Genomic DNA, 25,597 nt, shown 5'->3' with positions numbered 1-25,597 from the left:
GAGGTTAATTTTAATAAGGTGTCATCCCACCATTACGTCCGTTATCGAATAGGTTTTCAGTTAAATTCAACAGGCGGTGAGGGTCTGCAATTGAATCTTGACTAATTAAAGAGCTAAAATTGAAAATCAGTGAAAAGTAACTCTTATAGCCAGACATTTTCAAAACCCGATGTAAATAATGTAAGTCATCATTTAGTTTGTTTATTTTTGACAACCTGTTATACAAAACAATGAAATGGATGCTCTTCGCAATTATTAAGTTCTTACTCTGTCCAATAAGTTATCATAGAAAATGTCTCATGCTTACCAATAAATGTGAGAAAAATTCTAGACTTGGCCAGCGAGCTATTTCTTGCCTCTAGAAGCTAAATCAAATCATTGTTCCTCGAGCCAGCTCTCCTTTTAAAAATGAGACATGAGAAGGTGCTTATTTCTATTTATTTTTAAAATTATAATTACGCGCCATGAACCCAGACTTTATTAGAAAGATGCGATTCTTTATCATCGCTATACTTAAGTCCTTGACAAGAAACATAAAAGCGAAAGTTGTGATAACAGATCTTCTGAATCTTCTATTGAAAGAATGAAGATATGAAAAAAAAAATGCCACTTGAAGTTATTCACCATCAACTGCAAGCGGTGTTTTTCACCGTTTTTAAATATTACTTTATATCTTTTAATGATTTGTTTTCCTTCTAGCTCCATATAAACTAATTAAGTCTTTCGGATTAACTAGTACAAGCGTCAAAGTATCCGCCCTCCACCCCTCCATGAATACTTAAAGTTAAAACAAAATAGTCCAAAAATGGTCTAATGGTCCAAGGGTCCATTGGTCCAGTCCATAGTTCATCTATACCGGATAGCAAGGATAAAATGTGTAACCGTCATAATCAAGTTGGCCACTAGGCAAAATAAATATAAATATACAAATATTCCGACACTTTTAAAAGGACACAATATAGATAGGAAAAACTGATATAATTGGTTAGTCTTAACAACCTCCAGTTAAAACAAGTCAAATTTTTCGAATAACGGCCTAAAATTTCGGCCAGTCCGAACAGGTCCACACGCCACGTAGATTTAATTTAGCCCATGGGCAGCGCAACATCCCTTTATTAAATACCTGGGTTTTTAAGTACTATAAACTGAGTTGATGATGTAAATTAGCCACCGTAAAAAGTTTAAAAGCTGACTTTTCGAGCGTTAGCCCTTCGTCTACGAAGGGCTAACGCTCGAAACGTCCGCTTTTAATCTCTTTACGAAGGCAAGTTTACGTTCCTTGAAATGTTCAATCTTCTGCTGTAGCTCTCTCTCGGTAAAGCTTCCTAAAGAGTCGGTCACTCCCAACAACAACAACAAATACTACTACTACTACTACTACTACTACTACTACTACTACTACTACTACTACTACTACTACTACTACTACTACTACTACTACTACTACTACTACTACTACTACTACTACTACTACTACTACTACTACTACTACATGACTGAGTCCTTATGGAAATCCGCAAAATATTCTTTAACATTCCGGAAGCTTATAACACACCTATTTTGGTAGTATCACATCATGACTACGTGACTGTGACGTCACGAACACAGTTCTCGTCCCCAGTTTCGTGAAACCCTTTTAAAGGGAAATTGACCGTATTTCGGCCGCATATAAAAACCAAATAATTTTTTAATTTTTTGCCATTTTCGGGTAATTATTAGTTTTTTTATTATATATACCAAGGAAGGAAAGTACGCAAAAAAGATTTGTTTCATGTACACTTTAAAACTGAGTTTTTCCCAATTCATGAGTATAGCCCTATTAACCTAAGTCTATATTTCGCGGGGTAAAATCAGGGAAAACTTCGGGGAGGTCGAAAGACTTGAGAGGACTTAGATAGGAATAGATGTACCCTTAATCTTAACTCTTTAGGAACACGTGAGGCGGGTAGCCTCCATCATTTGTGTTGGTGTATGAGGTCTTCTTAGAAGGATCTGTACACTCAAAACATGACATAGATCCCTCCCACCACTCCATTCCCAAACAGTTCTCTGTGCACATCTCTTTGCACTCGTCTGCTGTTATTCCATTTGCAAGCCTGGTTGATCTTCCTGCTCCGGTACACCACTGAGGTGTAAAGTGAAGCCAACTAACCACATGACTTGGAACTGAAATTATAGAACATCAGAGACTAAGTTAAAGGTGAGAGCCTGCCGATTAGAAGTCACACTTTAGGCCTACCCCCTCCTCAGGAGTAAAAACTGGCAACGGCGACCTGTCTAGGAAACCTGACTAAATACTGGGGGGTAACCTGCTATAGACTAGCCTTCCATCCAGGGAGGAGACGTCCTCCAGTACTCCTGAGTTTTGTGAACGAGTCGGGAAATGTATCTCATTACTGGGAATAAACTCTATAAGTCCTACTTCACAGGCTGAGAACCTTGAGCGGACTGAGCATCAATACACTCGGTGATGAGACCGCTCATCCACACCTTGAATTAGTTAAATTAACTCCCAGTAGAAAGTCGAACGTAATTCATAATTGTATGTGTTAAGTTTCCTTTTTCCTAGGCTTTGTTAGCGACGATATTCTCTGTCTTCTTTTTAAATTTACCGTCATAAAGATCGTACCAATATTAGATAGATTAAATGTTGAAAAGTGGCTGGAAAAATGAACTGAATCAGACCATACTAGTAATTTTCATAACATTCTAAGTACCAATCCATACTTACGTGTTTCACAATGCTGTCCAGTGACATGTGATGGGCAATTGCAGGAATAAGAATTTCCTTCATAGTCAGGAATACATGTTCCGCTATTCTGACAGGGCGAGCTCTCACATGGCGACTGTATCATAAAGAAAAAGATAAACATCTTCTTTTAAGTCATATTTTAGGATAAAAAAGGTAAGTAAATAATTTTAAAATCGTTTACCTCTTTGTCGAGGAAAATTTCCATCTGTTGCATGCCCTTACAATGCATCAATTACAACTCAACTAATGCATCGAAACTTTCTTCTCGATACAGGCACGAATGTAAATGTACTACTAATTTTTTTTTTCTCTTCAAGGTTCTGATTATGAATTCATCATAACCTTGGTTGTGTAAAAAAGAAATGGTTTAAGTCCATAGTCCTTGACCTCATTGGGGAGCACTTCTCAGTATTCTGGGTTTGCCGCCTTGTTCTAGAGCAAAAGATACTTTTCATAAACTCTTTTACAGACCTGACGTCTGAAAATGGCTGTAAGGGCATTTTTTATGTAGCATTGGCTAGATTCGTTGGAAAATTCAGCTGAATTATATATTTGGCCATTTCTCTTTCTATTTTTTTGGTTTGGAATTGAAAGAAAAATTATTCTTACTTCATCATATTAAAAATATGCAATCATTTTCAGATCAAAACGGTTCAAAAACAGGGGCAGCATTGCCTAAATATCTTATTTAGAGGAGTATTCCCTCCAATCATTCTTTAAACGTATCTTGCTTTTCCATACCTCGTATTGTATTGAAGGTTTGACTAATAGTTCTCATCAAAGGTATAACATTCAACGCATAAAACCGTGACAGAAAACATGAGAAAACAAATGATTACACTCAAAACTGAACTGATCTGAATGAAGCCTTAAAAAAAAACTACTCACCATGGGGCTAAAATGATGGAAGCTAGAATTCGCTTGAAGTCTGTCTTTAGCTCTGTACTTGTCCGTGGCCAGCACCTCACATATATAGATGCCATTAGAGTCTGGAGATTTTGCTATATTATATGACAAACATTTGGAATCCCCAATACAGTGGAATGAACACTCCAATGCATCTTCCAGAAAGTGCGACTTTGTTAGTGTGACTAAGAGGCTTTGGTTTTGATTTGATTTGAATTTTCCATGTTTCGTTTTGTAATCTCGGTAAAGAGAACTTTGCACATGTGTCTTAGCAGCGATCGACAAACACAAGACGCTTAAGAAAACAAGAGGTATACAGTTAGCCATCGTAAGTCTTGATGAAATATGGTCAATCTTTCTGCTTTCTCGTCGAATCTGGTCGCTCACGGTAAATCAAATGGGACACCTGTTTTTTTTTAAGAAGAAAAATTATCATGAGTTTATGTTTATCAAAATAACCACAGACTCAAAAGTTAATTAAAATGATTTGAATAAGCAAACATATTTTCGGTTAAAATTGAATGGATTAGAGCGTGAGATTCTGCACTTGAATCTTTCCCAATGAAATAATTTAAATTGAAAATGTAAAGTAATTCTAACGGCTAGACATTTTCAAAAACCCGATTTGATGGTGCAAGTCAATATTTTTCTTTACTTTGTTATTGTTTGTAATAGGAGTGAGTTTAATTTTTTTTAGGCGCATATGAAACAAAACGCTGAATGAATGCTCTTCGCTTTTGTTAAATTTTTACTCTGTCTGGTAAGTAATTATAAGGAGAATACCTCTTGTCCTATCAATATGTGGGAGAAAAAAGCAAACTCGGTGAGCTACTTCTTGTGTGAAGATGCTAAAATTAATCGTTGTTTCTGGAAATTGCTCTCCCTTTTAAATTGGGGCGTGAAAAAGATGCTTATTTCTGTTTATTTTGATTAGAAGTGTGGGCCGCATGAATCAATAAAGAAATGTGTTTAATTGGGATGCTTTTATTTTGTTGCACAAAAGTGCTTTCCCTCTGAAAAATGAGGCATGATAAAGATGCTTATTTCTTTTTACTTTAATAAAGTGCACGCCATGAAACCAGTCGACTCTATTAAGAAGACGCTGTTCTTTATCCTCTGTTTAATTAAACCCATAACCTCCCAAGGGGAGGTTATGATAGCAGTTGGTCTAACTACTCAATTGAAACAATTCTGGTAAATCACTGTTGGTAAGACGTGGTAGATCATAGTGAAAAGTTGAAGAATTTTCACAAAAGCGCTCCTTTCTTGTGCGAGTTTAGCAGTGTTCAACATGCTTGAGGTGGATGAAGTGGTGCTAAAGAGGCAAAAAAAAAAGCCTCGAAATAGGTACAGGGGGCCAATATAATCTCTCTTCTACTAAAGCCATATTGTGAAAGTGGTTAATTCACAGTTATTTGAGTGAACCAAGATCAACGTGCACCCCTCTGATGATTTAAGGCCAAATCATTCTTTGGTTGATGATTTTTCAGTTTGCCCGCTACAATTCACCCGCGACTGATAAAAAAATAAAATAAAATTTTCAAAACACAGTTTTCAAAGTTTATTCTAAACTCACATCTCCCGCATTGCTTACATATCTCTTACAAATGTTTCTTCGCTTTAACACGACGGCTTAATTATCTTCACTGAACCTTTCACGTGAGCCTTGAAGTCGTGCCATTGAAACACGTTCCCCACCCCTGTCAGGCACGACTGCGACATGCGTGCGATTTCTTGGTCAAGAATCACGTGATTCCAGATATTGACACCTGTCATTTCACCAATGAAACTTTGAAAGGATTGAAAGGATCCCCCCACTGAGTCTTGCTCTTGTCCTAGTACTAGGGCTCCTCCACCACGAATTACATGACCTGTCAAACCACAATCGGGAAAAAATATGGAACTTTGTACTATAACACTAAGTATAATGATTCAAGTTAGCTTTTATCTGACTGAGCAAAGAATTAAGACACATAAACACCAAGGGACGTTCTGGACAAACTTTCCTTTCGAGTTTACTAAATGAATATGAGAGATCAATGACAGTTCAAAATCAGTCATAGTTGTATGTCAAGCGTTCTGTTTGTTCCTTTGACTGAGCGGTCAGTCTTTGGGGAGAACTATGCATGGAAAAGTGAAAATATGGGCATACTTTCCCTCTAGTTAACTCAATCACAATAATTTACCATAGTGTTAAGCACTGTATTACATGTTCAAGACTTGTTTTATTTTGTAAATTTCACCTTCCTGATTTGGTTCTATGTTGAAATTGATAAATCTATGGGGAAAAAACTGAAAAACTCCTCCTATCATGATTGATACACTCAAATATCGTCAATTATTCGTGTTGTAATAACTGCTTAAAGAAGAGTTCACCAGTTTTGAGACTTGTCCCAGAAGCCGCAACGGAGCCATCTTTGAACAGTTTCCAGGATCCAGCGTTATTCTCCCAAGTAACACAGATGTGGTGCCACTTTCCATCGTTGGCAGAGACGGAAGAAGAACTTCTGTAGAAGAACAGCACAAAAAGTACGTTATAATAATAAATTCATCCTACAAAGATATAATTATCATTAACTCCATCGGACGTACATTTTTATCAGTGAGACAGATTTTGAATCTGATGTGCATTCAATCCTTTTAAGAAGACCTTAACATGCGATGGGTTGCAATCAACGGTACTAACTTCAACCCAATGCTCCACCGACTTGCATTCATTTCATCAAGAATGAACTTCTCCGAACAATTAAAGAGGTAAACATTGTACCTTCTTCCTCCCACAGATAATCCCAATTTCTTATAGTTCCACAAAGTCAATTCGTTGTGTGTTCCAGGAACAGCATAGCTCAGTTGTGCTCCTTCATTGTCGGTATCAGCGGTTTTCATCCAGAGACAAACAGCCACTGCTGTAAGGCTTGGCATACTACTTGTGATGATGATATAGTCACTAGTTCCTTTACGCGAAAATTCAAAGGCGTAATCTGCAACTGTATATGAGATTCACAAAGATGTAAATATCAGGCCAGCCTGATTAACTTGTGGGTTGAGTTTGTTGATGGCTCTCGTCCTTGCTTTGAGGGTTTTACTCTGAGCTATCGGGTTTTCCTCCCTCGACGAAACACTACTCTTCAAATTCCGACTCGAAACATTGGACGAGGGTTACACCTCGTGGAATGTCAGCCGCTAAAATTATCATCATTGTCATATTGATATTATTAGTATCATTATTAATGGGTAATGAAGAACCAAAACTGGCTAAAAATTTGAATTTGAATTTGTCTTAATCACCATCACTTGTGAAAAATTGTTTCAATTGAAAAGAAAAATTTAACTTTTTTGATTCATTAGTTTTCCAAAAAACTTTTTCTGTGTGTGTGATCTAACTTCGTAACTGCGGGAATTTTTAGGGCACAGCAATATGGCCCACGGTTATACGATAGGGAAGAGAATTGCTACAAAGATAAGATCTCCCAGGATCCTCACGTGCCCATAATTTTGAGCATACTTACATGTATCACAATGCTTCCCAGTAAAATCCGGTGTACAATTGCAGAGATGATCATTTTGTTTAAAGTCAGGAATGCATTTTCCACTATTCTTGCAAGGCCAGTTCTCACAAGGCGACTATTTCATAAAAAATTAAAGCATTTTCTTTCAATTTTTAATTTAATTGTCAAGGTCGAAGAAAAAGATGATTGCTTAAGACACTGGTTGTATTCAAGAATAATTGTTTGAGTAAATGATAGTTCCACTCAATTACACAAAACTCAAACGTATAACTGTGTTGAAACAAACGTGAAAGGCACGAACGCGTACGACTACACTCAAACTACACTGAATTGAGCTACATCTGATAAATTAACCACTCACCATGGGGCTAAAATGATGGAAGCTAGAATTAGCTTTAAGTCTGTCTTTAGCTCTGTACATGTCTGTGGCCAGCACCTCACATACATAGATACCATTAGAATCTGGAGATTTGGCTATATTATATGACAAGCACTTGGGATCCCCAACACAGCTGAATGAACAATCCGATGCATCTTCAACAAAAAGTGACTCTGTTATTGATACCAAGAGACTTTGGTTGTGGTTACGTTTGAATTTTCCATATTTTGTTCGCGAGTCACGATATAGAGAACTTTGCATAAATGCGGTAGTCGTACTTGACAAATACAAAACAGTGACCAATACAAAAGAAATCCGATAAGTCATCGTAAACGCCAAAGAAATATTTTCTACCCAAGAATCTAAATAGGCAGGATCTGATCTCTCACGATGTTTCCGATTAATTAAACAGTTCACACAGAAGTCTTGAATTTTAATTAGGATAATTATGACGAGAGTTAGCAAATAAACTTTCAATAACATTCAGTGGATCATGCGGTTTAAGTCCATTCTTGAGTCTCGACTTTTAAAATAATCAAACGTGAAAATAAAAAGCAACACCTATGGCTAATTATTATCGAAATCCCTTCTAGATGCTATAGGTCATTTTTTGTGTTTTTTTTTTCTTTTTTTTTTTTACTAAGACAGAACCGTTTGGTGGAACCGCTTTTGGACTGAATATTAAAAAAAAGTCTTAACGAATGCCCTTCCCTTTGTATATTTTTTACCCTGTGTAATAAATTTATGGTAACACATACATCTTTCCCGAATCAATATGTGGGAGAAAAAATATCTAAACTGAGTCACTGAGTGATCTATTGTTTGTAAAAGGTTTCAATAACTCTATTTACAAGAGCACGCCATGAAACCGAACTATGTTTAGAAGACGCCATACTTTATCTTCGGTTTAATCAAATTCTTCATACTAATGAGGAGGCCACAAGCGCACTTTGTGACAACAGTTCTTCCAAATCTACCATTGAAATAACAAAGAATGATAAAAAGAATGTGTCGGCTGGGTTTAGCAACAAGGCAGAATGAAAGAGATAGTTTAGAAAAAAATGAAGACGTGGAAGGTTACGAAGCAGCAAATCGAAATCCATAGGGAATATATGTGTTCTGTATGATATCATTTCTTGTATCTGCAGATCGTAAATTACATAAAGATGGACTCAACGGCCAAGAGTGCTTTTGTGAGTTTAGTCAGTAAACTAACGGAGAAAAACTATGATGAGTGAAGATACATGAAGAAGCAAAGAACCGATCAATGAATTAGCTCTTTGCAAAACTAAAAAGTCAGAGGAGAAAGAGAACATTTGGATTTATGACTTGCCATTCCAACAGGAAGCATTTCTTTTGCATAAAGGAGGCCACATTGTAAGCTTTTCAGGGGTCTATCGTTTAGTCTGGTGGAGAGAAAAGTTAAAGCTGGTTTCAAATGAAATCATACACGATCAATGAGATAATGTCCCGCGCTCGTAGTAACCATTACAGTGTCCAGTAAAGGGGTTATCATTCTAATATTATTTCATTTTTTAGCCTTCCAAATACATCGAACGGCATAATGAGACTCCTATCAATTATGCAAGGTGTGCTCATAACAAAAACAGCACAAACGAAATCATGGTAGTTACTTTATAAGAAACCAAGAAAGTTTTATTATTTACGATTTCGTCCTCCAAAAAGTAAAAAAATCGGAGTTTGACGATGTAGTAGTACGGACCGAGCGCAGCCAATATTCCCAAGGGCCAATATTTCCCAGTGCGGTTCGACCGAGCCAGGTTAGTAAGAATTTTATTACGTGGCGCTGAACCAAACTTGCTTATTTTTTGGCCTTCGGCCTATGAACGTTTCCATCGAAATGATCAGTATGGCAAAATATGGACAAAGTAAGAAGCAATCAGAAAGCTCGGATTTAACTTAATACTACCTTGCCATATAACAACGTCGCCCTAATATGGTTAAGTGGCGCAATATTGGAATAATGTTGTGCAACATTTCCTGAATTGAGGATAAAGTTAGAGTTACAAAATTGAAAATGTTTGATCAAAAGAAGTATAAAGTACCCTGTTATTCGCGCGTTTTTGTTTGATTTTGTTTGGGTGATTTTGCATATCCAATTATCTTAAAGTCAACTGCACCGCTAACCGATAGAAATACTTGGTACATACTAGCCGGCATATGTCCACAAAGAATATGATGGGGGAGTTCTCGTAAAATTGGGTCAGTGTTCATATCGACCCCGGCAGGTGGGTGAAATACGGACAAAATCTTAAAATTTTGTACCTAAGATTAAAAAGTAACAAATCCATTAGTTGAAATTCACTTTATTCCTTCCGAATAATTGTGACTCCCACTTTTGACTTGATTTTCACCCAAGGCACCAATTAAAGGGTTTCTCAGCCTTATCACAAAGTGGATTCTTCGATCGTCCTATTGTGCCAATAAGGTTGTATTTCGGTTGTATTCAACAGAAACTAGGTGGGCAGACCATAAAAGTTGTAAATCTTTTAGTTCATGGCCATCTCCTAACAACGACGATTAAAACTCTTTCTCGTAGCAAGAATTTGGATTTTTTAATTTGAATACATTGGTATGCTATACATATTAGCGAAGTTTTTATGTTTTTATCTAAAGGCTTCTTTAACCCTTTAACTCCCAGATCAAATTTGCAACTCTCTTTACTGTCAACCATACAATTCTTATAATGTTAGTTCAGAGAATTTAGTATTGGATCAAATAATTATCCCCAAATTGATATTTTTCTTTATTCTCATCACTTATATGGTTGATATTGTATTGACATTGTAAGGAGAAATTCTGTCTTGGTCACTCAAGGGAGTTAAAGGGTTAAGCTGCCAAACTATGACAACGTTACCTTTAGTAATATAAATAACAAGTAACTGCATCCTAAATTTTGTAACAATATCCGGATCGTTACATTCACAATTTTTAATGAGATCTCGATTTAATAATTTGCGAAACATGTTGCGGTTTTTCTCACATCAGCCTTCGTCAGTCATAAGCATAGGTAATGATCATTTTTAAATCCATAAAGAAACAGCAAGGAAAAGAATGCAAAAGAAACAAAGTTTCAGTACTTGTAGCGGTAAATGTGTCAACTCGTTTTTGCGTTGAGTAAGCGTTGAGTAAGAATTAGTTTAAGCAGAAATTTTGCAAAGGTAGAATTTGAATAAGGAATCTACAGCACTGTTTCTTCTGTTTCTCTAGACTGATGATTTCGAAGGGGCAAATCAAGGAAGTTGAAACGTTTTCGATTCAGTTTAAATAGTTGCGATATACCAGCCCTTAATTCAGGCATCCGCAGGGCGTAAACTATGGGATTAATCAAGGAGTTTGCAAAGTATATGATTTGCACTAAGATATGAACATGAAAACTCGCTATCTGAGATAAAGGAAACTGACTTGATTCCCCGATGTGCAAAGCGATCACTAGGCTTTGGTGTATTATAAGTGGAAGCCAAGTTACCATCGATCCAAAAGTAACAACAAACAAGGTATTGGTCAGTCTCCTTTCTCTCTGTCCGGCCGCACCATGGTGTTGAGGATGACGACCGCAACGCACTTTGACAACTAAACAGAGATATGAGACTAAAATAACGAAGAGAGTCATAAAGAAATATGAAAAGTAAGCAATTTCCGAATTTAGAGGATCTGAAATAAAGATTTGTTCTGTCGCCAGTAAACCAGTGGTTAATAACCAAATTAAAGTTATAATTATCATATAAACCCATTTTTTTGTATGGCGATGCCTGACTGGACAAAATGTTGCACGCAGTCGTTCTAAAGAAATAACTGCAAGACTTAGCAGGGAAACAACTGGGAAAATGCCAAGTGTGATTTTTACGCGAATTGACCATTGATTCATCCAGTCATTCCTCCACAGATTGCAAAATGACGCCATTTTAAGTTCGATTCGTAAAGGCCCACTGATTGCGCCAACTAACAAATCGACTATGGCCAGATGGATAATCAGATATGTGCTCTGTCGTTGTAGCTTGCGCTGCTTCACGAATACGATAACAGCGATGATATTAAGAAGGACTATGGCCAGGCATTCAGTGATGAAGACAACAAGCCATGGAATACAATGTGCGAGAGGAACTAACATCAAGTCTTCTTGGCTAGAGGTGTTATGAGTATTGTTGCTGAACTTGTTAGCCATTTAGTTTCGCCAGTTACTTGGAAACCAAAGAATTACCTAAAGTAAAGAAGAAAAAGCTTTCTGAAATTTACCTACATTCCTAAATTTTCCTTTGTTCCTTGCTGACGCCTCTTCCGGTATATGTTTTCAGGAAGCAAAAATGAATGCGGGCATATTTTAATCTCATTTCTATTTTGTTCCTTATCATAATCATGTGTCATAAACTTTCAGTTCATTTGGCTGGTCGAAATATAGCCGCGGAATACTGATTAAAAAGACTACAAAAACTCATCGATATTCAGTCGGCACGATGAGTTTTTTTACAGTTGTCCTTTTTTCTTGGTTCTGTGAAAAAAAAACTTGCCTACAGAAGCACGATAGGAACAGGTGAGAAAATATCGTTTACCGTTACCTTGCATTTGATATTTGCGATTGTAAACTCACAGATGAGTGACTTCTGCGAAAAGATCTGAAATTTAGAACAACCGCATTACAAAAATTAGCAAAAAAAAATATTTGAAGAATTTCTGGCCCATCAAAACATTGTATGATATGTTCATTCAAAGACATTTCAGGACATTTAAATACTGGTTTCCAGGCTAGAATCTCTTACGTTTGGTTTTGAACGACAGGACACCTCACTTTCGTTCTTTATGTTCAAGAAAATAAACGGAGTGATTCCAAAGTTGAGACATGTCAGGTAAATATGGGAATCCGTTTTTTTTGCCTTATTATGTTGTTCAGATTAACCAGCTGAAAACATCTGATAAACACACCAAAACAGACTAACAGTCATTATCATCTAATTTCATTTGTCTAAATTACGTCTCTTTTCATTTAAGAGTCTTCTGATAAAGACAAAGTCGAAAGAAAAGAGAAAATTAGAAAAGAATAGAAACGAGAAACTTTTTTTCAAAACCAATGCCTTTTTTCAAAGCACTTTGATGAAAACTCGGTACCAGAAAAATTTGCTTGTGTTGCTGCTTCACAGTTATAGATGGGTATCTCACCATTTACCAATTAATCAACTGATGTCTGTGGTAGTTTCCACAAATAGAATTACTATTAATGAAAAATGTACCATTAAAATTAACTATAACTTCCTTTTTTCGTAATCTCTCGTATAACATGATGTTTTTAAGGCGCCCTGTCCTTTCTATTTTCGCTGTTCTTTTCATGGTGTCAAACAGTGAACTAGGAGAAAATAAGCCAATGAAGACAAGGTTCGTGACACAATGTATGCATAAGATTAATAAAAGTCTGAGTAGCCAGACGTTTATCGGTGAATTTAGGCTTATTTTAGGCACAGCTGTTAGATAAGGAAAAAGAGTGGGTTGATAATAAAACGTCTTCTAGAATATTGCATTTCGTAGTAGTAGTAGTAGATTGGCCCAGGTTCGAGAAAATAGAGTAGATGACTTTAAAAAAAAGATGCATTATGGTGAAAGGTAGCGGTCTCTTTTAATCATGCATGAAGATAATTACAGCATGCAGGGCATTCGTTAAGCTAATAGCGCTCAACGACTGAAGTATTTTTTTAACAACAAACTCTAATTGCCACATATAGAGATGGCTCTCTTTTGTTAAAAAAGATTTCTTGGAGAGTAAAACTCAGGCACAAAATTTACTTACGCGCTTATGTTTTCTATCAACCACGCGATTTCGACGCTTAGTTTACAATTCAGGTTAACCTGAACAAAGAGGAATACTTCGCTCAAATAAATAATGAAACCATCGAAGTCATCTTTGAATTGGAAGTTTTTGGCATAGAATGAGAGAAGCTGTCAAACTGAACCAATCAGGAACTCCTTGCCTATTTCGTGAGATAAATAAAAAACATGGTCGCATTAACCTTGTTTTTTTTCCACTAAAGAAGGGTCTCTTGATTATTGCATGGTGAATTTACGAAAAATTGCTCTTTGGTCTCAAAGTTCTAGCAATTTTTCTCTTCTAGAAGACAACGCTGTAAAGAATGGCTCAAACTGTCGGGCGAAATTTCTTTAAAAATTCGTAACATAGGGCGAATTTTATGGAATTTTCTTTCAGTATTCTTGCACAAATCTATAGGTCCCTTATAATAAATGAAATGCTCAGTTAAAACCTTATGCTAAGTTATATTCGGTTTGGCTAAATTAACGCGCGTAACGGCCAAGGCACAAAGCTTCGGCACATGCGCATTGGTGTTGCGACATTATGCACATAACAGAGTGCTGCTGCTGTAACCATACCTATTAGAAAGAAGGACTTAAAGCCTTTGAAGTTGTTATGTTGACATTAGAAAACTGTTTTGAAATGAAACAGTCACAAAGTCGCCAAATACGGAGGTTTTGCTCAGCGACTAGTTCCGGCATAACACTTAAGCTGTTATTTAGACTTGTATTTAAGGCACTCTTCTCTTTGCTTAACCCTCAATATTTGCATACACCAGGAAATGAAGTTTAACTTGGTAAATGGCTTCCTGTTCACCTGCAAAATATCATTTAGCTCGATGTGTTGGCTGAAGAACTTAATTCTGGCCTCTTCGACTAGTTAATGTGCTTTGCATGAAAGTTCCTTCCTGTCATTCTTTTTAAATTCTGATTACAACAAAATTAACAAAACCTTTTTGGACAATGTCTGTGGGACGTTTTCGTGGATTCTAGATTTCTAGTCTCTTAACACCACATACGTAAAGAATGCGTAATGACTTTCGTTTTGACGGATTTTTTTTTTGTTTACTTCAGAATTGTTTGTAGATATTTAAAAATAACAAGAAAAACAAACCTTGATGCAACATTTTGGGGGCTACTTGCTGGAATATCGTGTGCTTGGAAAAATAACATAATTCTTTTAGAAATATCTCCGCACGTTCAAACCTTCTTGCTTTTGTGCATACCCGAGAAAAATAATAAATTTCTCAACTCTCATCGTGTAAAGAGATCATATAAATTACGTTTCGCTTTTGGAACCGAAAGGAGTAACCATCTTCAAATAACACATCTTATTCTTAGATAAAAGTTTATGAATTACCCACTTCATAGACCTCAATATCAGTGAATTGAAAATTACAGATCTCGAATAATATAATAAATTTAAATTTTCTCTCGGCGTAAAAGTGTCATTGAACACTAAGGGTAAACAATTGTTTTCTGTCCTTTCACCTTTTTACATATTTCTTATTCATTTTCTGTAGCTACTTCATTTTCAACTTTAATTCTAAACAAGAGATTTCCGTGAAGCAATGAATCAACAGAGTTTGAACAATTTCAAATACGATCAATATATAATATACCAAAACTGCTTATATGATTTACCAGCGAGTTGGCAAAGTAGACGATTTGGACTGTAATATGAACATTAAAACGTCTTTTTGGGGGTAGTTGAAGACTTGATTACGCATAAAGTTACCTGCGCTTGAAGTAGAAAAATCTTGTACGATTTTTTGCCAGAATCTCGTCTTCTGGTCCACAAATTAAATCAACTGTAATAGTTGAACTTCAGCCTCACCGCAACACGAACCATGCGCTCGCCATTTTTTATGTCAACTGCGCATGTCCTTATAGTCCCTAAATACCGGGGCTCTAGACCCTTAAACTTTAAACCTGCAAATGCAAATCTTGGCAAGTATGAAAATATCATTCATGGTTAAGTTTTCACTTTTTGATTATTTTATTGTAAACTACGTTTGAAACTGTCGAAACTGAAGCTTCGTTTTTCCATACTACTAGGTAGTTCGCGTATATCTTTTCTTAAAAAATCTCGAGACGCTGGAGACTTTAATACGATCACACTAAGACGATCAATAACAACATAGACGATGATTCTTCAATCACAGACGTCGAGCCCGATTAACACCCACTGTTCTTGAAATGAGCCCGCAATTCTCCTGCTCAGTCGGAAGTAAGACCGCACTCGACCATATTCGAGCTTCACACGAACTTCTGCTGCTGTGTGGACCTGATAGATCTTTCGGGCAATTCGTTGTTGGTCTCAATAGCGTTTTTTTCATTTTTTTCTACTTTAAAACGACCCGAGTAATGAGGGAGATTAAAGAAAAAGCAAATTTGAATGCACATTCGTTACAAATTTAGAAGAGGGTGCCACTCATTGCCAGAAATCGACACAAAAAGATCTCCCTCGAATTCGACAACATCAAGATTCTGTAACCATTCCCAAATCTTCAAATGGCAAGAGGACGAACGCGCTCACTGTAATTATAAGTCTTGGATCCTACACCCTAAGTTCGCTGAGTTTAGAAAACAAAGGAATCTTAGCATTTGGGTCGACATGACGCGATTTTCTCAGTTGTGTCCTTTAGTTCTATGAGATGAAGCAGCACAAAAGAGCATGACATCTGATGAGAAATTAATGTTATTTACCTTTCGGTGTTTCAAGGAGGATTATGCGCTATCCTGTTGTCAGGTCGCAGTTCTATGAGAATACCACTTAAAGCTAAATAAGAACAAAAATGATAAAATTTCTCAAATAGAGGTACATGGCTTTGTTAAGGAAAGAAAAAGTTAGATCAGACATGATATTCTTTCAAAGATGCGACTATTAAAGCGTTTTTGTTTAGTGAGTAACAAATGGAAACTATCAAATTTGCATTTATACGGCCGAAAATTCCACTTAACTTACTTTCTTTAAGATCCACAAAAATCTTCCCAGGGTGTCCAATGTTTCGGGAACAGCTTGCCAAATAAACTGGCAAGCCTTACTCACCACGTTTATATCGTATCATGAATTAAGCAGGTGAAATCCAAAGTCAAACAGAAATTATGTGGAAAATAATTCCCCAATCATTGAGCCCCCTTATAAGAAAAATGTGTTAGCTTCATTGTTTGACAGTTAACCTCCAACAGAGTCTGCATTAAGGTTGCTCCAAACTTTCTCAGATATCTTCCGGAGAAAACTTCGTAGGTACACTGTTTTTCAGGAAACACAAATATATGATATATCCTTAGCAATTTTGTTGAATTCAGAATTCGATTAAACTATAAGGTATTTGATTTTTCCTCCTTTAATGCCAACGAAGCCGATAAACAGTAAAATTACCGAACACAATTCTGACGAATTTATCCGTTATCAAGCGTGATCTCCGATGCTGTGTTACTGCATAGTGTTATAGAAAGAAAGTCACTCCCTCTAGGTCAGAAAGCATCTCTCCGTATCACCATTGGTTTTTCTTTTAATAGAGCTGTCAAGCTCTAGTGTCGCGAAAATTGCATGCGTGCTGCGTTCCAAAGCCTCAAAAAAGGGGAGCATTTGTTTGAAAAGGGAGGCCGACACAACTGAGTTACTCGTTATTCAGTTCATGTTCTGTTTAAATTTCGCAACATTTCGTCAATTTTACTTTCCCTTTTAATTTGTTTGAAGAAAATACCATTTTTAGAAATCATTTTGCGAGTTTTCGACTCCTTATCTTTAAGAGGCATTTCACGCTCTCACAGAAAATTATGTTAGCACCTGGCTCACACTGTGAGCCGCAAGCGAATGATATTGTAGAACTCCTGCTGTTCACAGCAAGCAAAATGGTACCTCACAGCAAAGTGATAATTTTCCAGTCACGTTTGCCCAGTCAGCTTCTACGAGCACGTTCTCGTTTGGGTTACACGAGGGGAAAAAATCTTATTCGACGCCACTGTTCGAAGGCTGGGCAAACCACGAACCAAAGTCACTCTCAGCACGATATTAATATTATTAATTTGAAAAATTCACAAGTTTTGCGCTTTTTGGATTCTGGATGTGCTTTGGTTTTAATCAAGGACATCTTCCCTGTTTGAATGTTTCATGTCTAGGGATAGACTTGTCCATTTTCAAAAACCACAACATGAAAATGAGAGAGCGAACAAAGTTGATCTATTGTGGCGTTGTTTGCCACGAACTGATGTTGTTAGGGACTCCACGTTGTAATAATTTGTAAACTTTTTTATTGCAAATTTCTAACACGCTTTCTAAGATTTTTTTAATTTTGTTTTTTTTGGAATAAGTAAGTTTGGGTTCTCAACTTTAATTTGTAGGGAAAGTTTCTTCGATAGAAGTAGTCTTGCTGCCGAAAGTTTGGAGCAACCTAAATGAATTAGTGGTTGGATGTTTTTCCCAAAACAGAATTGTTTAATTTAATAAGTACTGAATATAAAAGTGATCTTCGCTGTGATGAACACTATTTAAACAGTAGCGAAAATAAAGTCTGAAAAAACTTTCAATCGGTACAGTGCTCTACCAACTGAGCAAACAAAGCTCACTGGGAAGATTGCTTTCATATTCATTTCTTAATCCGCTGTTCACACACATGATTTTCATATATTCACAGCTTTTCAATACTATTGAGTACGTTGTCTAAAGTGCGGTACTTTAGACAACGCACTCAAAGTTAATTTTACGACTGGAAAACGTAAACTTAGTATTAGTTTTCCGTTGTTGCTATTTTAGTTGCCGTTTTTTTTTTTTTTTCTTTTTCTTGTTTAATTGGAGGAAATTATGAGCAACCTCACCTTAGACACTGATATTTTTGGAACTTGAGTTTCTTCTGGTTTTCTTGGTGTTTTGTTTCAGTTATTACGAAAGGGGTCAGTTCATAAACCTGAAAAGATTACTTTCAGTCAAGTACTTCCACACATCTTTTGTACCTTGAAGCTTAACTAACGTCGATAGTTTGGTTTTATAAACTAAGTTGATGATATGAATCAACCGCGGCCAAGGGATTCTAAAGGAGACATTTCGAGTGTTACCCTTTCGTCATATTCGCTCTGAAAGCTGTGACACAGGTTCTTTAGAAACTCGCTTCCATTCATTCATTCGTTTTAAGAACTGCTTGCACCTCTCGTGAGAGGATCTTTACAAGATGCATATATCTTGACTATATGTTTTTTATTTAGTTTGAGGATAAAACAAAAGAGAGAGCGAGGAGAATTTGATATTCAATAGTCAACTTTTATATTAAAATTCCATGTAATGACAGAAATAACTCGAAATAAGGAAGAGTAGATTGACTATAAGGAGCCAACCAGTCCAGTTTCGGATCAAGTTGATCCTCATGATTTATCGAGCTTTTAAAATCACAGCAAAGATAGCAATTGACATGAGCCTGCGTTACCGCTGTGTACCAGCATGTGGTTTGCTTCGAGACTTACCTAGTTATCTCTGTCGGTTGACCAAAAACCGAAAAAAGGTTGGTTGTATAGATAAAAACACAAAAAAATAACAAAATGAAATTTAAGTGATTCGGTAATAAGTCATGCCTTAATATAAAAAGGAAAAAAAAAGGAAATACGGTTAATGAGGTGAAAATATCAGCTTCTGCTTCATTATTTGCACAAAAAAAATCATCCCTTGTCGCTGGGTGAACCCATGTGTCGACAAGGGTTAGAAAGGAAGAAGGCTAACCCAGCTACACCACTGTCCTGTTTTCATGTTAACGCTTGCAAACATTTGACTGCACTTTCTTGCAATGACTTGCAAGAAAAAAGAAACGACGATGTCTTACAGACATATTATCAAGCATACAAGTGTGAGAACGTAGTAATTATGCAAGAAAAATGACTCTAATAATTAAATTTGTACTTATAAAGTTATTGACTTTAGTCACCTCAGTCTCAATGAAATTTCAGTTCACTGGATATATTTTTTAAGTGGGTTCACTGTATAGCATACGAGGCCAACTCTACACTCAATTCGAAATCAAATTGCCAATTAAAAAAAGAAGTGGATCGTTAAAATGGCGCAATTTCTGTACGAAACGAGGTAACTTTAATTTATCCAAAACTTTTCATTGCTAAGAATATTCCTGAGCACTATTCCAAGCTTTCAAAGAAGGAAACGCATTTGATAACTTCGTCAACATCTCACTGCAGATCCGTGGCCGCCGTCCTTAAAAGCGCTCTCCATTTGACTTTAAAGCCTGGCCTTCTGTCAAATTTCGTCACCGCAGGGGAGAGATGGTAGAAAAATTGCCCCTTTTCATTTCCTGCCCTGTTTGACTTCTCTAGTCTCAAAATACAATCTTCTTTGATTTGCTTGGGAAGAAGCTTCAGAAAGCAGAAAATGAAGAAGCCGCTCAGTTTTCCAAGTTTGTTAACTATATTTACAAAACCCGGCACCACCACACCGGCAAATCTGAAAACCTCGCGATAAGTTACAATTTTCTGTAACCGCGTGCAGGGGCCCATGGGCTCCTGCCACGTGATAATTCATTTTACTTTTTTCACAAAGCGCGAGCGTTGGAATTCTACAAATCTTGCGATCTCATTGGCTCCGAGAGAGGGCAGTATTCTTCCATCCTGCCCTCTAACAGTGCGTGGTATCCGATCTCTGACTTCGTTGTAATTTTTCATGAATATGTGGTGTTTTGCCAGCTGGGCAGCATTTTAAGCAAATAATTTTCTCCTTTTTTTCACTCAAATCACAAAAAATGAATGGTTTTGGAAAAAATTGGTTGACAAGCGGCCTAAAAACCCTATGTAATTTAATGACCTTTCATCAAAAGTAACTCAGAAGTTAAAAAGTGAGGCATTTGTCTACAATTAAATCAATTACTGTAACTTTTATTCATTTGATATCTTAATCCTCCCAAAAAAGTTAGTTGGTCATAAAACTTTGAGTGAAGTATTGAGTTCTATTTCGCGATGATGGTAATTTCTTCCGCTTCTCCCGCTTCAAGGCAAAGACAAGAGTCCAGGAAGTTGTCATCAGCGAGCTTCTCTTTGCTGGCTATGCTGCTCTTTGTGCCTCATTTGAGGAGTAGCTTCAATAAATTCTAGCCTGTTTCTCTGAGTCATGCAAAGTGTTTGGTCTCATCAGTCTGAAGAAAACCATCGTTATGTCGCCAAATATGTCTCTAGAGGACGAGATATCCATAATACTTAGGAAAGTTTCTTTACAACTTTCAGTCGTCTACTGATCGTGTGTGGAAGAACAAGCATCTCACCACTAGAACCAAAGTATGAGTGTATAAAGCTTGCATACCGAGCATCTTGCCATATGGTGCTGAATGCTGGACCACATACAGACCTAAGGAATCATACCTTGGCGAGTTCCACACCAGATGTCTCAGATCTCTCCTTGGATGGGAGGATAAGATAACAAATGAAGAACTGTTCCGAATCACAAACTCTGGACTACTCTCTTCACAACTAAAACCAAAGCATGTCAGCGACTCGAAAGAAGGAACCAGACCTAGATGGCGGCCTAGGCTCCGATTCAAAGACGTTCGGCAACGCGACCTTGTGGACTTAAGTATGAATCCAGTGTGATTTCCGATGTCCAAGAAAGCGGGGAACAGTTTTTCCCTATATGGACCTCCCGACTGCTGAGACATAGGTTATCATACGTACGACTGCGACCGCAAACCGAAAGAAAAAATTGGCTAAAACCGTCAAAATGCCAGACCCTCTGATTGAAAAAGTCACTCACATATCCTTATTTCATGAGACAATTAATACAGATTCTAACAGCTGTAGCTGCAGTTATCGCCTTTATTTTATTCATCTTGTTAAAATGATTTGATTAGAGTACACTCTAATAAATCAAACTCTTTTTATATATATTTGATTGTTTTAGACAGGGAAGAATTATTGTAGACGTATATGTAGCTTCTAAGACCTTTAAAAATGATTTTATGTGTCCTTAGCTTTAAAGTCACGTGACTCTTTGTTTTTATAATGTCAAACACCTGAACCACGAGTCTTGGACCTGAATACCAGGAAATCATCCCAAATTCTTGAAATATATAATGAAAAATAAATTATGAAATTTCTAGTTATGAAACTCAAACTAGCCGATTTAACAAATCTCCGAGTATAGAGTTGACAAAATTGTTACTTATATTTCCAAGCTGTCTTGTCATAGAAATAAACAATTCTAAAAATAATTACCAACTAATATCAAGTATTACCTAAACATCAATAAAAGGATTGAAGCCTAAATATCTAGAAATAACCGTATAATGGAAAACAATAGGGATCACTCTTGTGGACTGGGAAAAATATAATTTTTGCTTCGCGTGAGGACATCATGTCCAAAGTGAACCTACACTTTTGCGTTTTTTTTTGTTTTTGTTTTTTTTTAATTATTTTATTTTTTTGGTTCTGGTTTGCTTTATTTTTTGTCGATGCTTAGGCCTGTGCTGTCATATAAGTGTCAAACGTGACGATAATTAAGTGAAATGTTTACAGCGCTGTCTCTCTAGCTTCTAATTTCCTCTAAATGGAGTCTGCGAAGCGGAAAATCATCGAACTCTAAACGGTTTCGATTTAATTGAAATAGTTGTGATACGCCTGCTCTTAGTTCTGGTATCTGCTGGGCGTAAATTATGGGATTTATCATAGAATTGGAAAGGAAGAGTGTTTGCATCATAATATCAACATGAAAGCTCACTTTTCCAGTTACTTTTGAAAAAAAATCATTGTTAAAACTAACTAGGCTTTGGTAGATCATGACTGGGAGACAAGTGAGCAAAGATCCCATAGTAACAAGAAACAAGGTATAGGTTAGTCTCCCTTCCCTCTGACCGGCTGCGTTATGATGCTGAGGGTGACGATTGCAACGCACTTTCACAAATATACAGAGATAAGAAAGAAAAATGACAAAAAGAGCAGCGAAGAAATATGAGAAATAAACTTTATCCACAGGGATGAGATAGAGATAAAAGATTTGTTCAGTTAGTGTTAATCCTATCGCCAATAACCAAATGCCAGCAATAATAACTACATAAACCCTCCTATTAGCATGACGATGCCTGAATGGACAAACTGTTGCGTGTGCTCGTTCCAATGAAATAGCAGCGAGATTCAAAAGAGAGGCGACTGGAAAAATGAATAATACACCTCTTGTGTGATTCAGCCACTGGGTCTCCCAGTCGTACTTCCACAGGTTGCAAAACAATGCTATTCTATTTTCTATTCGCAAAGGTCCACTGAATGCACCGACCAAGAGATCGACGACGGTAAGATGGATGATCAAGTACGTACTCCGGCCCTGAAGCGCACGCTGCTTCACAAATACAATAATGGTGATGATATTTAGGATGACTATGGCCAGACATTCAGTGATGAACACTACAATCCAGGGAATGCAATGTGAGAGGGGACTGGGTTCCCATGCGCTGGAGACGTTTTGAGTGTTGTTGCTGATCTTATCATCCATTTAGCTTCTGTTGACGTTTGCAAAACAAGGAATGACCTAAAAAATAATCGAGAAAAAGCTTTTAAGATTGGCTGAATGCAGGCATGTAGTGCTTCTTTTGGTGCAAAAATGTGAACAGCGGAATTAATTCCTTAGTCATTTTACTGAAAAGTTCTTCCGATAATTTGAAACCGGCTTGCCTTGTTCGACAAAACCGAAAATGAAACCAACACCTGTCTAAACTTTGACATATAAGTAAACAATTTCAGGGATGTTTATGAATAAAATGAGCTAGACACTAACGTAAAAACCCAATGAAACATAGCCTTAAAGTGTGCGAGATACTAACGTAACAATGAAAAGAAAGGGAATCTTTTAAGTACACGCGATATTTACTTAACAATCCCGTACCAACATCTAGTGAATGTTGAGTTCCAGCTCTGCTAACGGATTAACTACATACAAACAAATCGACGGAATAGTTGAGTTTCGGGCGATAACATGAAATATTTTCTTTCGGCCGTGGTTGTGATCTTCAACTTACTGAGATAAGCTCGTCTATACCTTGTGTCGCATGATATTGCAGTGTAATAATTCAGCAGGTTACAATTATTCCTTACCTTTTCCGCGCTTTAAAGGCCTTTAAATATATTTTATAAACAGTTATAAGCGTGCAGTTGGGTGAGCACTGCACCAAGATCTGAAATTTAGAATAAACAAAATACACAAATGTCCAAGAGATAGCGAAATATTACTTAACCTTAGAAAACATAAAGTAAGGTATGGTCAATAAAGAGGTCTTCACACGTAAGTGGCTATAATCGAAAATATTAAAGTTTGCCTTTTAAAATGCACGAGAGATTACCTTACTTACTCTCACCTTACTTACTCTCTTTATACGAAGAAGAGGTCCAGAAAAACTACTTTCCAGGCGAGTGTGGCTTAACTCACTCGCATCGTTAGAAATGCATCACGAATTAATTAACATAAATTACGCTGAAAGCAATATGAAAAAAATTTCTAAAGAGCGCAAATCATAGAGACTAGTTGAAATGAAAATATTATTGTGGTGTTAAACTACAAATTTTGTACAAATTTACTTACGGGTAGATGTTTTGCATGTCATATTTTGTCTAGCCGTCGCTGCATCAGGAAAACTTACTCTTATTTGCATTTGTTTTGCTTTGTTGTTGTCTTCGTCGTACTAATTTTATCGTGTCGTTAGCCTTTCGCCTTATGTGCTAGAACGGAAAAGAAAATTGTTGCAAAAAGGACTCATTTGTGATTTTGAGGCAGAGCTAATAATTTTAAACACGACTTTATGTCTAACTTACAGAGCTACTTGTACTTTCTGAGAGAGGATATTTGCATAAGAAAATATAATTTTCTGTTATTAGACCAGATGGTCATCGGTGAATTTCAAAAAGATTTCTGATAGCAAGAAAAATGGAAAGGAGCATTTATGGAAGTTTAAAGTTTAATGTCAACTGTATTTTCCAGAAATACTCGCGATAAAACTCGAAAAATAAAAACTTCAAAACTGCCTTGATTTTATAAACGTGTCTCTTAACCCATGCAGTTTCGGATTTATTAAAGCCAGATGGTCTCAATGCTTTGCAAGCTGAAACAAAATATAAAGTAATCAAACCGAACGACCAATATGCATGCGAAAATTTCTGAAGAACACCATAGTGGAGCTCGCAAACGTAGCCCCATAATTATACATAATTATAGTAACCCATCAAGCCGAAAAAAATTGGATGTACGACCATACAAGGCGCTACTTTTAGCATGCGCGGCCAACTGTACCACGGGCACTATCTTATAATCAGTCTTCTAGACGGACACGGAGAAGTTGCGAATGAATATCCATTAATATTACCACGCACTTTATCCATAGTAAGGGCTTTAGTTTTGTTGAAGAGACGTGAGGGAAAAAATGAGCTTCGCTTTTAGGCTTTCCTAAATCTATATATTATTTTATTTCCATTGGGATTCTCATCTTCATTTCCATAATGCCCACCCCTCCCTTGATGTGCAGCAAAGATCAATTGTACAAAAATGCCACCAATCTTCCTTTGGTTGCACATTATTGTTTCTATGATAAGCAATTCTTCTTTTGTTGTTGTTAGGTTTTATTTCTTTAGGATTGTGGGAGGGGAGGAGGGGAGGGAGGCTTGGCTCAGGATAACAACAACCCATAAGGCCGTAGGGTCCTATCGTTCATTGCTGACCCTTTTTACATGTAGGTGTTAAACTAAACATAATTAGCTAACTTCTTTCTCGCGAACAACAAGCCTATAAATAATACTTTGTTTCAATACTACGTGAAATTTGCCTGCGATCTCTGACCAGTGTCCATTGAAGGTTGAGTTCGAAATGTGATAGGAAAGTAACCAAACAGAACGATGTAAATTTTTTGATGAGTTTTACAGCTGTAGTTGTGACCTTCGGAGATAACAGTGCTTAAGGTCACATGAAATTTCATTGTATTCATTTTAATACGCGAAACAAATCTGTAGCTTACCTTTCCCGCGTCTTAGAGACCTTTTTTACTGTAAGGTTATTAGCTTGCAGCTGAGTCAGTATCGCATCGGGATCTGAAATTCAGAAAAAAAAATATGCGAAAATCACCAAGAGGTAGATAAATACTGCCTCGCCTTTGAAAACATAAAGTCAGATACATTCAATTGAGTCAATTAACATTGAAAAGATTTTAACTTTAAGTGACAAATTCATTATATTTAAATTCGCCTTTTAAAAAAGCAAAGGAGATCATCTTACCA

General features: G+C 36.7%; 3 protein-coding genes across 7 annotated transcripts; all 3 read right to left on the bottom strand.

The window, feature by feature from the left end:
• Positions 1–5,235: 5,235 nt before the first annotated feature.
• On the bottom strand, positions 5,236–7,841 carry LOC131780238 (neuronal pentraxin-2-like). Its single transcript, XM_059096853.2, has 5 exons — positions 7,529–7,841; positions 7,168–7,282; positions 6,426–6,645; positions 6,035–6,165; positions 5,236–5,529 (listed from the first exon to the last, which is right to left on the bottom strand). The coding sequence occupies exons 1-5, from the start codon at positions 7,805–7,807 to the stop codon at positions 5,279–5,281; spliced, it is 996 nt and encodes a 331-aa protein (XP_058952836.2). The 5' UTR covers positions 7,808–7,841; the 3' UTR covers positions 5,236–5,278.
• Positions 7,842–10,209: 2,368 nt separating this feature from the next.
• Positions 10,210–23,735, bottom strand: LOC131780216 (adrenocorticotropic hormone receptor-like). 5 transcript variants are annotated; one of them, XM_066164259.1, is made up of 4 exons: positions 23,692–23,735; positions 23,432–23,511; positions 12,124–12,180; positions 10,210–11,768 (listed from the first exon to the last, which is right to left on the bottom strand). In XM_066164259.1, the coding sequence occupies exon 4, from the start codon at positions 11,730–11,732 to the stop codon at positions 10,749–10,751; it is 984 nt and encodes a 327-aa protein (XP_066020356.1). In that variant the 5' UTR covers positions 11,733–11,768; positions 12,124–12,180; positions 23,432–23,511; positions 23,692–23,735; the 3' UTR covers positions 10,210–10,748. The 5 variants fall into 5 exon arrangements, with proteins under 5 accessions (XP_066020356.1, XP_066020354.1, XP_066020355.1 ...); XM_066164257.1 differs by lacking the exons at positions 23,432–23,511; positions 23,692–23,735 and adding exons at positions 16,070–16,142; positions 18,185–18,300; XM_066164258.1 differs by lacking the exons at positions 23,432–23,511; positions 23,692–23,735 and adding exons at positions 16,070–16,142; positions 16,329–16,351.
• On the bottom strand, positions 21,815–22,832 carry LOC131780218 (adrenocorticotropic hormone receptor-like). Its single transcript, XM_059096827.2, has one exon. It carries the CDS (start codon positions 22,830–22,832, stop codon positions 21,873–21,875), a length of 960 nt encoding a protein of 319 aa, XP_058952810.2. The 3' UTR covers positions 21,815–21,872.
• Positions 23,736–25,597: the final 1,862 nt, after the last annotated feature.

Source organism: Pocillopora verrucosa, chromosome 3, assembly GCF_036669915.1.
Source record: "Pocillopora verrucosa isolate sample1 chromosome 3, ASM3666991v2, whole genome shotgun sequence".
NCBI lineage: Eukaryota > Metazoa > Cnidaria > Anthozoa > Scleractinia > Pocilloporidae > Pocillopora > Pocillopora verrucosa.
This window is presented reverse-complemented; position numbering and strand designations above follow the sequence as displayed.